General features: G+C 35.8%; 1 protein-coding gene across 2 annotated transcripts in view; it reads right to left on the bottom strand.

The window, feature by feature from the left end:
• Positions 1–12,995, bottom strand: part of LOC133525690 (semaphorin-2A) — a 458,429-nt gene that overhangs the window by 34,117 nt on the left and 411,317 nt on the right. For both annotated transcript variants that reach the window (XM_061862038.1, XM_061862037.1), the window contains 2 exons: positions 12,474–12,581; positions 314–590 (listed from right to left, as the gene is read on the bottom strand). In XM_061862038.1, coding sequence (XP_061718022.1) covers positions 314–590; positions 12,474–12,581 — 385 coding nt within the window. The remainder of the gene's footprint in view (positions 1–313; positions 591–12,473; positions 12,582–12,995) is intronic.

The raw sequence follows: 12,995 nt of genomic DNA, 5'->3' as shown, positions 1-12,995 counted from the left end.
AGGGATTAGTTCACGTCACGCATTTATTGTTTTGTACCCGAATTAACCCTCACTCGATTATTTACTAATACGATTAGAGATAATGACATGATGTAGTCGCTCGTTAAATCTAAATGTCATTGTTCTATAAAGATATCGTTATTTGATTTAATATCAACGACAAACATCCTTCATAGCTTTATTTCAGATGTTTCAAAGTTATTGTAATATTATACAAAATAAATGGCAGCAATCTTTTCAAACATAACAGTGAACATAAAATGCAGATCAAAATAGCAGATGACCGTTACCAATAATTTTAAAATGCACTTACTGTCGAGCCATTTGGAGTCATACTTGAGCGTCCTCTTGAACGCAAACTCTTGTCGTCCCGTCGTCAAATTATGCAGATCGGTTCTGAAGATGACTGTATCGGCCTTAGTGAACTCCGCGTTGGTGCCGGAGTAGAGCGCGGGCAGGTCGCCCGGGTTCCCTCTTTCGACCCACAGGGCCGTGGAGTTGTCCGCCGGATCGTATGGGCACTTAGCGACTCCCATCCCGATGCCCGGCACTGGGGTCCGCGCGTGACGCGGTAGGTGAGTCAGGTTAGACTGCAAAAAAAAAAATTACGTGATCACGTCCTACACGACAGATATAAGATAAAACGGAAGGTCTCTAGCGATCGTTTAGTAACCCTATATTTTCGGAAATGGTTTATGAATTTTTGTATACTTACTCCCTATGTTAGTTTAGTTTCTCCCTTCTGGTAAAATAATTTTATAAAGGTAGTAAGTTCGACTACCTAATCTCCCTAAGCGACACTGAAACGGGAAAATATTTGAATTTTTACGCGTGAACACTTCGATTTTATGCGCCATTAATCTAAAACACTTGTAAAAAGCATACCGTAACGAGTAGATTTATGCGCTTCAAAGTCAGTAGCAGCCAACTGGCCCCCGCTTTGCTCGACTCAACAACACATCTGCTATTAATTTTTCCAAAAATTTACGGCCGCTTCACGTTCAACGCGATTTATTAACCGAAACTTATTATTTTGAAGCGGTCCAACATTTTTCCGGCATCGCTTGGTCCTCCGGAGAATTCCTCTATTAGTATAATGCGATGGGTGGCGGTACGGTTTTCGAAATTATCATAAAATTACTAAATGTAGCATAAACGTGGGGGTGGGCAGGGCGGCCGTCGTCGTGGATTGAGACTTTATGTAAATTTTAACGACGCTGCGACCATCGGGGCCACCTGTGACCCAGCCCCCGCTCCCCTCGGCGGGGCACCTGTCGAAAACCTATGTCGTTTTTATTTCAATAAGCCGAGGATTAAATTAGGCATGCGAGGACGTGCCGCGCGGCCGACGCTCGGGAAAACAAGCGCCTTCCCTCGTTCCTTACACTTGGAGCCGATAGGACCCTTCAGTTATATTAAGTTCCTGTAATGGCTATAAGATTAAGTGTTAGCAGAGATTAATGCTGCTGTATCTATTGATTACTTCAAAAGAACGTCAATACAGTAATTGATTTTGTAACATATTTTGTGTTTTTTTTTGCTATCACAAGTACAATGACTGTAATGTTTGAAGGAAGCACACTCGTACGTTTTTGAACTTATTGCGAAAACCTATTCTCAGTACTACTTATAGTATACTTATTTAACTTCATATTATTGCCTACGAGTAATACTTAAATTTAATCGTTGATAACCTTTAGCAAAACAACTGCAATCACGCAGCGTTCTATGTACTGGTGTAGTAAAACAACGGTCGATAACGAAACACTTGTTTACTTTAACTTTTAGGTCACAGTTTGTTGGAAAACATTGTCAGATCCTAGGCACTAAGCGCACCGCATCACTGCTTGTATTCCTAAGCACTGTAAACTCAAGTGTGAACTGTAAACCCGGCTGAAAACCACAGCAGGCGTTTACTTTCAAACTCACTAGGGCTGTATTATTTTCCCTTGCGTTTGGGCGACATCGTAAGTCCAGGATAAACAAGCAAATGGATCGGACGGAAGAGCTCCCCTTGTAGAATAAGAAAGTTTGTCGACGGACCCGCGAGCGCCCCTCATTAGGCCTTTTGCTTTTGTTTATTTACGAAATTAGCATCTAGAAAGCTTTTCAGTGACGGAACGGAGCGTTCGATGACGCCGTAACGACGTAGCATTCAATAAAACTTGACGGTCGCCGGAGTTACATCTTTGTCGGTTTCGTATTTTAATATCGTTCCATTACTGGTTTTATTGCGGTTCCATGTCTCTCTATAGCGATATTTATTTCAAACATTCATTTATTTATTCATTCGCAGAAGTGGAGATTCGAAAAAAAAACAAGAACATAACTAATGACACGAAGTCCTCTGTCTATCTTGTTTCCGTTAGTTTACTTTCATAGTCGCAACTTCGCATAAAAGAAAGCTAACTTTTAGATTACCTAGCTTACAAAATACTTGCACTTCTGTCCGAGCGAGGAAAACTACAAAGTTTGAAATAAAGCAGAAGCAACCGTTTAACACGAGGAAGATAAAGAAAACATCAATATATATGTAGTTGTCTGGCTTATCGTATAAATCTTCATACTAATCATGAATAGGTACCTAAAGGGCAACCACTCAGGTATAAAGTGCTTACGGCTCTTAGGTTTTGTGATGTTTTTTTGGAGAATATTGGAAAACAAATTAGCTACGTAAAAACAACCTGTATACCTTATTTAACAGATTCTAGAACCTGTTTTACTTAACACATAAATGGCCACTTCACGTAGATAAATCAAATGACACCTTGACAAAGACAAATAATTGTGGCGTTTTCAGCCAAACGGGTACTTATTGTCGGTTGTCAATAAGACGCTATTTCCATAAAGCTTCAAAATTAAATCAACCCAATCGACAACCGACAATGTACCTTTTGGTTGAAAACGTCACAATTGTTGAGATGGCAGAAAGTGTTAAACATTTTGTTAGTTAAATATACATGATAAATATTTTTAGATAGAATTATAATTTATTTATTTTGTTCGGTAAAACAAAAAAATAATATAAATAGTTTTCTTAATCTCTTTAAAGTTAATTGTTTTAGTGTAAAGTAGGTACAATCTCTTAAAATATCGGCAGCTTATTTAAGCATTTAGGTAACATTTCAATATATCTACTCAAACCAGCTACAGTACCAGTACGGTAAAAAAGTATAAAGTGAAAAATACCAGTATGCAAATATGAAGTGCAAAATACATTTTAAACTAGCAGTTTTACAATGTAAAACAGCGGACATGAGATGCTCGTAGTTGGCACCTGGAGATACGTCCCTGAAATACGACAATGGCTTCCCGATACAATGTGAATACGTATATCAGGCGCAAGAAACTTTGGAGACAGTCGCTGTAAATGCTGTGCAAGCTGAACAACGGAAATTTCATTCAGTTTTTGTGTGAACAGCGGGGATAATGATGAGTTACAATGAATGTCTGTTGTTTTTACTGAATGTTGTCATTGTTTATGCATGCTAGTACAGTATAATAGTAGCGGATGAGACTACGCGTCAGAATTATCTACTTTTCTATAATATCTTTATATTAAGGGGTAGGTATGATTGTATATGTAAGTATAATAATAATTTAAAGTGTGACGGATACTTTTAAAAGAAAACTGTAGACGTATATTATATTGCTATTAGAAATGGCTGATACATTTGCCGCGTTATTTTGCCCGCTTATTTATGCAAACTGTACGAAGATGAAATTATATTTCATTAACTTGTAAGTATGTAAATATCTCTATACCTACAGGGGTTCAACTGTTGCATGTGTGATGTAAATGGCAAATAAACATTTTCTAATGTATTTTGATTTGATAAAAGAAATGTAAAATGTGAAAGCATTTCCAATAATCTTTCTTTTCTATTCCTTAAAACAAGCAAAGTAATTACACGCCCGAACTAAAAGTAGGATTCTCCATAAATTGCATTAGCTGCAATGAAGGCAAAATTAAAGGCTACGCGAACCTTGCACGTAATTACTTGTAACCTAGCACGTTAAATTTTCACTATTTCGTAAAAGTTTTAACTGCAAAAATAGTCCATTTCACAAGAGACCCGTCTGAATTCTTAAGATGACCTCGTCGCCCGTCATGCCACCGTATTGCGTAAGACAAGAAACCTGCCCTAGGAATACCAGCGAAATAAAACCGAAATAGTCCACTGGGAAATTCATCTGGAAGTGGTTTTAATATAGTGCTATAATTACGAATTCAAATGTTGTAATCTTCTACAGATTAAATAAGGAAGATAAGGAGATAGGTACCTACACCTAATTTAGAATAGAATTACAAGGCTGATTAATTTTGTCGAAGTCTATATCTATACCCATTGTCAGCACCAGTCATATTGGAGTTAGATAATTGTTACAGTGTATTAAGGGAGTTGCCTGTCACTGCGTGTGCAGAATTAAACTTTCAAACACAGTAGGGACCTCAAATTGTAGATCGCTAGGAGCGACAAAGTTTTGACAACGTTGTCACTATCAGCTAATAAGTAATAACAGGGGAGCGATCTGAATTCATAACGATGCTTTGCTTTGTTGTCTAAGATATCTAATGTATGTGATTATAAGTGAGTGAATGACGGGAGGTAAACTAAAATTTTAGGTGCCGTTAAACCCTACCCCTACCCAACTATACCTACTAGTTTTGATGTCTACCGTTCTCCAATTCTTTCTCAATTGCTCAAAGGTTAACTAGAAGAGATCCCGGAAAGGGATAAGTTCGCCTTTGTACAAATGATGCGTGTTTTGTCCTGTTTTATGTTTCTTTATGTACAATAAAGTTTTTTACTACTACTACTACAGTCCAATATTGCAACTATGGCAACTTTTGATTCAAAAGGAAATCAAGTATCAATACCAAGGTTCATTTTGGTTTACTCCGAGTTTTTTCTTCCATTCATAAATCTACTTTGCCTAAGAACTACAACAATATAGTAAGAGACAGACTTGAACGAAAAAATTTGAGTTTATTTGTGGACCATAGTTGGGAGCTTTGGGCTATAGTTGGGTCATTTTACGGTACGTAATTTAGAAGAAATTTCTAGTAATGGATGACTGAGATGACAGGGTGACAGTATCAATAATAACATAACTGTAATAAAATAAATAAAAGAAATACCCTACTTTCCATCTTTGGTAAAACAGCTGTAACGGTTCTTAGTAGAGGACTATATACATATGCGGTTTTTTTTATGTAATAGTAAATAGATCCTTCGTCCTTGACTTCATATTGGCCGTCAAAGAGTATGATAATGATGCTCCGAGTAATGAATGTCCAGAAATGAGAAAATTGCTTGGTTCTCTATTTTTCCTAGTTACATTAATCTTTTTATAATTAGGCATTTCCACATGAAAGTGTACCATTACGTTTTTTTAAAATATTTTTAACTTTTGAGTTATTTTTACTCAGAATCACGAGGACTATCGATATAAAAAGAAAAAAATGTGTACCAAAAATGTCAGTTTTGTGACGCATTTTTACATGTAACATTTTGTACAGAGCGTCACAAAAGTGACACCCAAAATTTGTATGAAAAGCTGGGGACACTTTTTCCTTCTTTCAATCAATAGTTCTCGTCATTCTAAGTCGAAATAACCCAAAAGTTGTTCGTTTTTTTTAAATAATGGTCCAGTTTTTTCTGAAAACCCCTCATTATGTAAGTACTACATTAAACTCAAGTTGATTGAATTCCTTTTCGAACACCTCATAAAATTAAACTTCTTTAGTTTACTGAAACTCTGAATATTTAAAGTATTAAAAGAAAAGACCTAATAATTTTCTGCGTAGTAGATCAATCTTTAATTCTTTACATTACATCAGAAAGTTAAGTATTCTTCTAAAGCACCAAGATCCCACGAGACTCAAGTCGGCATAATCAGAATTCCCTCAAAGTTAGAGTACACCAAGTTTTGACAGCGCGTATCACTTGCACACACTGGCTCATTCTACATTCCCAAAATAGAAATAAGCAGAGTTCTGTTAGTTGGCAGATACGAGTATGACGGGAAGTTTGCCACAGGCCGGGCTTACCTGCGGCATACATATTTAAACGACTTCCTGAACTATTGTGTTGTTTTTGTTTTGTAGAGGTTTTTGTGATCGAAAGATGCACATCCCTGGAGCTGGAAAACTTTTAGTTTTATAGGTCACAGCGAACTTTACAATACAATGTTGTTTATGTATGAACAACAATTCCAAGCGAGTATAAAGGATTAACGAAGTCGCCAATTGTCATTAAAACTGTGGGATATAAAACTATAATGGAACTACAAAGCTGCTGTCGTAAAGCGTGGGCGATATTGGCTCCTAATTCCGAGTGGGATAGGTATTGCACCTGCGACTCTGACTAGCGGTACGAGTATTGCCTGTGAAATACGACTGTGGATTTTAGATAACCGTATACAATGTTTCAATGCTAGAGAGTAGTTTGAAATATAGGATTGAAATTTATTGTTTGTGAAATATGGGAACAATTGTAAAAAAAAACGTAGTTTTGCTTGTCAATTTAGATACGCAGCATACGCCATTGCTAATACTAGAACGAGTATATTCGATTTACTTATTGGTTTTTTTTTTTTTAACATGAATTATATAGTAATACCTACTTAAATTGAACTGAGGGGTAATATAGTTAGGTAGGTACATGTATTTATAACTAGTAGTAGAGGGCTATAGATATTTCCACAAATATATTACAGGTATTTTAGAATAGTTAAGTGAGATTTTACTTATTTGCCTTAGATATTTAACTCTTTATAGTAATACGTATTATGTGTATGTAAAGAAAAAATGACCATCTAATATATTTTTCGTATTTTTTTTTTAGAATTGAGCATTTTATTTAGTAATGAGTTTTGAGTTGTAGATATATTTTAATCAAGTCCGTTAAATTGTTAAGTTACTTTAAACTAATAACTAATGTAGTAATATATATGACATGTGCTATAAGCTTACGCTTATGTAAATTAGCTATTATTTCGTATGTTAAAGTTTTACACTCTTCGGTATTTTACAGTTGAAATATAACTTAGGTATTGCTACATTGAAATGGACAGTACAGCGACAATAAATTTTGGTTAGCAAACATCGAAAGTGTAATCGATTTGTATAGCACCAAAGTTTACAGAACTATTTGAAGTTCGGTAAGAGTAAGTACTATACCGTACGCTTCAAACTTTTGAATTGATTTGCAGAGAAAACTATAAATACCGAAATATATTTCACAATAGATTAAGCTGTAAAAGTATTTTTTGAGCTTAAAATTAACGGATGAGTTAACAGGACAAAAAATACGCAAAACATGCGAAGATAAATAGGAATACAATCCCATACAATCTAAAAGACCCTATCATTCATTTGTTTATGTCCTCTTTACCAACAATACAGCGATTTGTACCTACGGCAGATTTAAAACTCGCGCATTTATCTTATTGGAACAAAATGCGATAAGCCGAGCTTATTGATTGTTTCCATTTAAATTGAAAGCTCCGATCTGTTCCTCTCCCAGGAACCAAATCAACTGAAACAATAATAAAACACTGCCTGATGAAGTGTGCGATCTTTAGCGCTCAGTCTTTGTTCGTCAACCATTTGGAAATTGCAAAGAGATTATCATTTTTCGTTCTGATTTAATTGACTAATGTTATCCACTAATATAATGTACATTTTTCTACTCGTCGACTGTAATGGTTGAATTAAGATTTCGTATACCAAACTATAATTGCGTACTTTTCATATATGCGCTCCCAACTCAACCAATCATATGCCGCGCGCTCCCATAGAAAAGGGTTTTATGTCTTATGTACTCCATTTTTGTCTACTGAGATATTTAACAATTTTCATTCATTATTTAGGTTTTATAGTAAAAAGTCTTATTTTAGATTACTCGTAGAAAAAGGTATACAAATGTGATATAATCAAGCTTTTCAATCTCGTACCTTACTTAGGCAACTTAGCAAGCTTCGTTGCCTAAAAACGGTACTCGACTGAAAAGCTCTCTATTATATAATATACGATTGTATAAAATATTATTTTTTATCATTGCTTTATGGACTAAAACAAAACTAAATAAAAAAAATATCCTAGAGTCTATTATTGATCTTACCTTCTCCCAGATTTCATAGACTGGGTTTCCTTATGAAACAGGTACTACTTGACTAAAAATACAACGAAATTTCCTGTCCCTTCCGCTCACTTGTTTTACAAATGGTAAACAATAAATTCATTACACCGAAAGGAAAAAAATATAAAAAGGTAATATCAGAAACGCGCAGAACACTGTCATTTGTTTCCAATAACCGTCCAATCGCAAACAGCCATTTGTAACAAATATATTGGTGGTTGCTGCAAATATGAGTCGCTCGGGTGGTTTTGCAGCGGTTGGGGTAGTCTGCGCCACTAGTGGTTCAGGGTCTGCCCGCGTGATTGCATATGTCATGAGTTAAAAATTGGCGTAGATGAAGGCCGATAGACCGGATTAGAGTGCTATTGAATTAACAATGGATAGATTGATTAAATTCATATCTACATACATGTATTGTTATATCACTATAATCTACATTTATCCTTAGGGATTCATCCCTACTCATAAAAAAAACGTAAAATAAAAATAAACCTTGTCTAGACTTTAGTTTATTGCGCAATCTTTTCTGGCATTCGAACTGATCTAATAATTAAAAGCGAATTAAACAACAATATACTTAAATAGTTACTTCACGTACCTTTAAATAAATAATTATTATTGAACGAACTTAATCGTCATGCAATCAGACACTGGACTATGTCATTTGTACCAATCGCGCATACATGTGATTTCACTCAATTTTTGAAACTGACGCGCCCTCCACGAAAGGGAGTGAACGCATAACTCAAAACACAGATTATACACACTCTATTTACTTTATACCATCCAATTATTTCAGGCAAATAGTGTTGCGAATTATTTTTACATTTGTAGCATTTGTGCGAATTGAAGTGTAATAAAGTTTTACGATTTAGTCTTTGAAATAGCTCTGTTTTTATTTTATTACGGAGCTAAAAAGACTTATTGGATGAGCAAATAACTTTTGTCTAGGATTGCTCTTTCATGACTTTACAAACTTACTTAAATGTAAATTACAGACGACGACTTTCAAGTTAACGCTATTTCTTTGTTTATTGTAATTTGAGTGATGTTACTACGTTCCAGTAGCTATCAACATACAAAAATGCACACAATTTTCTTACACATTACTTATTTCTTAACATTAGAATAGTGAGCGGGGAATATTGTAACCAAATGTGTTTGTCTACTAATAATACGTAGCAAAATTAATTAGTTATATCAAAATCCAAGTGACGTCATAAATATTCGTAAGCAAGCTTTTCTTCTTAAGCTGTAGGAAAAGTGCTAAATTTGCTGAAAATTAGGCAAGCTGGTGAGATTAGAGTTCTATGGTCGCGCCGCCACTATTAAACACTACTAGTAAGAATACATTCGCATTCAAAGCTAATGCTTTGAATGCGAATTTCTAATTGTTTCCAATGTTACCTCATACCTTAATGAAAAACCAGTCATCAATGTGCGTTACTTTGATAAACCGCAACCACATATTCCAGAAGATATAATTGATTTTACTCCATATAACGATGAGAATGACAGCAGTTAATTATCATAACTATGAATTAACTAAATCAATTTATGGTAAAATCAAGACGGTTTCATCGTCGCATCAGAATTGGTAGTATCTCTGTTTTGACAGGCTGCTCTGTACAAAGGCTGCCCCGGCAAGTATCGAAACGAACAACCCTCCCCCACGTCGAGTAATATATTTTCAATTTTTGACTTATAATAGGATTTATCTATTGCTGAAATGTGGCACGGTATATATCATAGTGGGAGAAAATCGTGTTGAATCTATCGCAAATGCATTCCAATAGGCGAGTAAGATTTACACTTTTATTGCTACTAATTTCATTGGATTGGGGTTGAAATCGAATATGGTTCTTTGTTTCTTGATGTTGGTATATGTACAAGGGTCACTTCAACAAGTTTAAATGACGAGTAGCTGAAAGTTACCGTCAATTTAAAGAAAGAAGAACGGATCCAGATACGGTATGAATCGGATATGTGTTTTTGTTTTAAGGAACGTCTTTGATACTGACATATCCGATCCCTATCGTATCTAGCTTAATATTTGACTTAAAGTTCGAATCGGGCCGGAAGGACAAAAAAAGCATCGTTATCACTGAAAACATTTTAGAATTTGCTCTTCGAAATGCGTGAAGTCTTAGAAAGCTTACGAGACATAATTATGACAATTTGTCAAAATTGGGCGAGCGTGTTGCATTTTGGCCATGTCACAAATTAAAAAAAACGCAACATCGAATGCACCCCCCTCACGTTGATTTCGCATTTGCACTTTAGTATAATACTTGTGCATGTCGTATATTGCATCATATCGGAAGCCGTTGAAAATGTCGTCATTTGAGTGTATCCTTATCGCGAATGGAAAACCGGCTGGAGGAAGTAAGTCAAACCGGATACAGTAACCCTTTTAATGATACGTTTTATGCTCTATAAAATCACCCCATGGACATAAAGGCTGTTTAAACCGAAAATTTGCAATGAGATAAAACTGTTGTAGGTCTTAAAGCGATAAAGCGCGTGAAGGGTCAAAACGGGCGCCGATACATCATAAAATTATATGAAAGTCAAGTGCAGGGAAGGTGAGGGCACGAGAATTTATTGCGGTATGCTTTCGATACCTATTGTAAAAGGTTTTATGACTTTTAAAATGATTTTATGGAAATAAGTCTACTTATCTGCGATGATAAAGCACTCACGTAGTCCGAGAGTAATATCTATTCATCAGAGCCTTTATAGACTCCATTTTTAAAATGTTTATGATGGAAAAATACGTTCACACGTAAAATCATTGGAAGCGGGGGTTTTAACGGAGTCGTTCGGGTAGAAATTTCTGCTCTGACGTGGGAGAAAAATCCGCGCTCGTCTTATGGCATCGTTTGGAATCACTGCCCGTGAAATTTGTCGCGGTTCTCGTTTCTCCGTAGTCACAGATGCATCTAGCACCACTCGCACGGAATCTGCACTCGGGGAGCGGTCTAGTCCTTGTACGCGGAACTAGTCGTTGACAAATATGTCAACAAAATTAATTGGTAGTTGGTTTGTGGTTATATGGTATATGGCGTCTTACAATACTTCAACGCACTTCTCAAGTCAGCACGTGACTGCGATGTTTTTGCCAGTAGTTGGAAAATGTTATGTGACGAACGTAAGAGGTTATGAGAGGCGATGGATGATCACCCGTCTTCAGTTAGTATTTAAGTTTATTGTTATTGTACAATAACTATATGTTACATTACATTTGAAGAGAATAATAATATTATATGCATTCCACAGTCTATAACTAGGAACTATCTATCACTAAAATACCTTAGGGGCCTGACGTGTATCATTTACTCCGAAATCGGTATACTTGTTTTTCACTTAAATACTTTTAATTTAAAATTTACATTGCGACATCTATTCAGATACATATCTGTAACACAGATGTATGTTGGAACCTGTTGGGGATCTGTTGCGTCGCTGGCGTGTGTCCAAGGCTCGTTGGGATAAGTTCAAGTAGCGGCTGCTCTTTAGATAATAGCTACTGTACATTGCTCTTCAAGATAGTACTTATTAAATTTAAAGTGTATTATCGTTATCCTTCTTTCACCAAAATGTACTTGCTAAATTTCATTTATTTCCCAATATGCCTTTGAAACAATTATACACTACTAGATGCTAAATCGTTTGAGGAGTCTTGCTTGCTTCGGTTTTTTTATGAGGGCAAGTAATAAAATAACTAACTAAGAATTAAATAAAACTAATCGTCTAATATCGAGCATGAAATATCCTCAATCTCATTAACACTCAACAACTCGGTTATTTAAAATGCTAGCGAACTAACATAACCTTTTGACAGCAAAAAGTTTTGCGACTTATAGAGACTCAAATCATAGTCATGGATATACATATAAGACCCAGTCTTATATGTGCTTTGCGCGTTGGTGCTACACACATAAAGCCACGTCGATGCTGGTAACAATAGAAACTGTATTCACGTCTTAAATTCACTCAAATATAGTATCATTTAGGGCGGTGCGGGTTGCAACGTTGGTGCCCAGACTGTGCACATTAGTGTCACTCATGTCAAGCCACGAGCATAGATTCCACGCCATCTTACGCAGCGGAACGGCCTCTCTAATACGCCGAACGGGCGCCTTATAATGCGGCATTGGGACGAGGCATACGCTCTCATTCGTGCCTCTGTTCATCTTTATTAGTTTTTTAAGATTTATTTATGTTACTAACACCTGGCTAAATTGTATTTTGTTTTTATACTAAGCCAACTATGGGCCCAGAGAGTCTGGAATAAACATTTATATTTATAGAAAATGTACTCACGTATAAGACCCAGTCCTTAGGGCTGTGGGCGTTGGTGCCGCACACGTAGAGCCGGGAGCCGTCGCCCATGGGTTGGATCACGCGCACGTGGTTGCGGCAGTCAAAGTGCTGGAAACAATACACATGTTTAACCATTTCATAATACATACATGTATGTTCTAATTTAAATTTGTCGAAAAGATACCCTTTTTTCATTGATCTTTTCCAAACTGTTCACTTATATTTTAAGTAGAAACTAAAGATATTATTGGAAAAAATCTCCATTTGTACAAACAAGCCGATTTATAAACAATCGAAAGAAAACAACAAAACCGCAAATTCAAATTGATTCAATATTGAAAAAGCACAATGAAATAAAAGTCATCGAAATATTAACTCAAGCGATATTTATTGGAATAATAGTTCATTGGCGAAAATGTGCGGTAACAGAAGACATACATAATAAGTACCTCGACTTTATACAATATACATCGATTTATTTGTATCGGACGTACTAAACTCTTAGTTCCCTGTTTAATGTTT

The sequence above is a fragment of the Cydia pomonella genome, chromosome 15 (assembly GCF_033807575.1).
Source record: "Cydia pomonella isolate Wapato2018A chromosome 15, ilCydPomo1, whole genome shotgun sequence".
NCBI classification, from domain to species: Eukaryota; Metazoa; Arthropoda; class Insecta; order Lepidoptera; family Tortricidae; genus Cydia; species Cydia pomonella.
The sequence above is the reverse complement of the archived record's forward strand: the minus strand, read 5'-3'. Positions and strand labels throughout refer to the sequence as shown.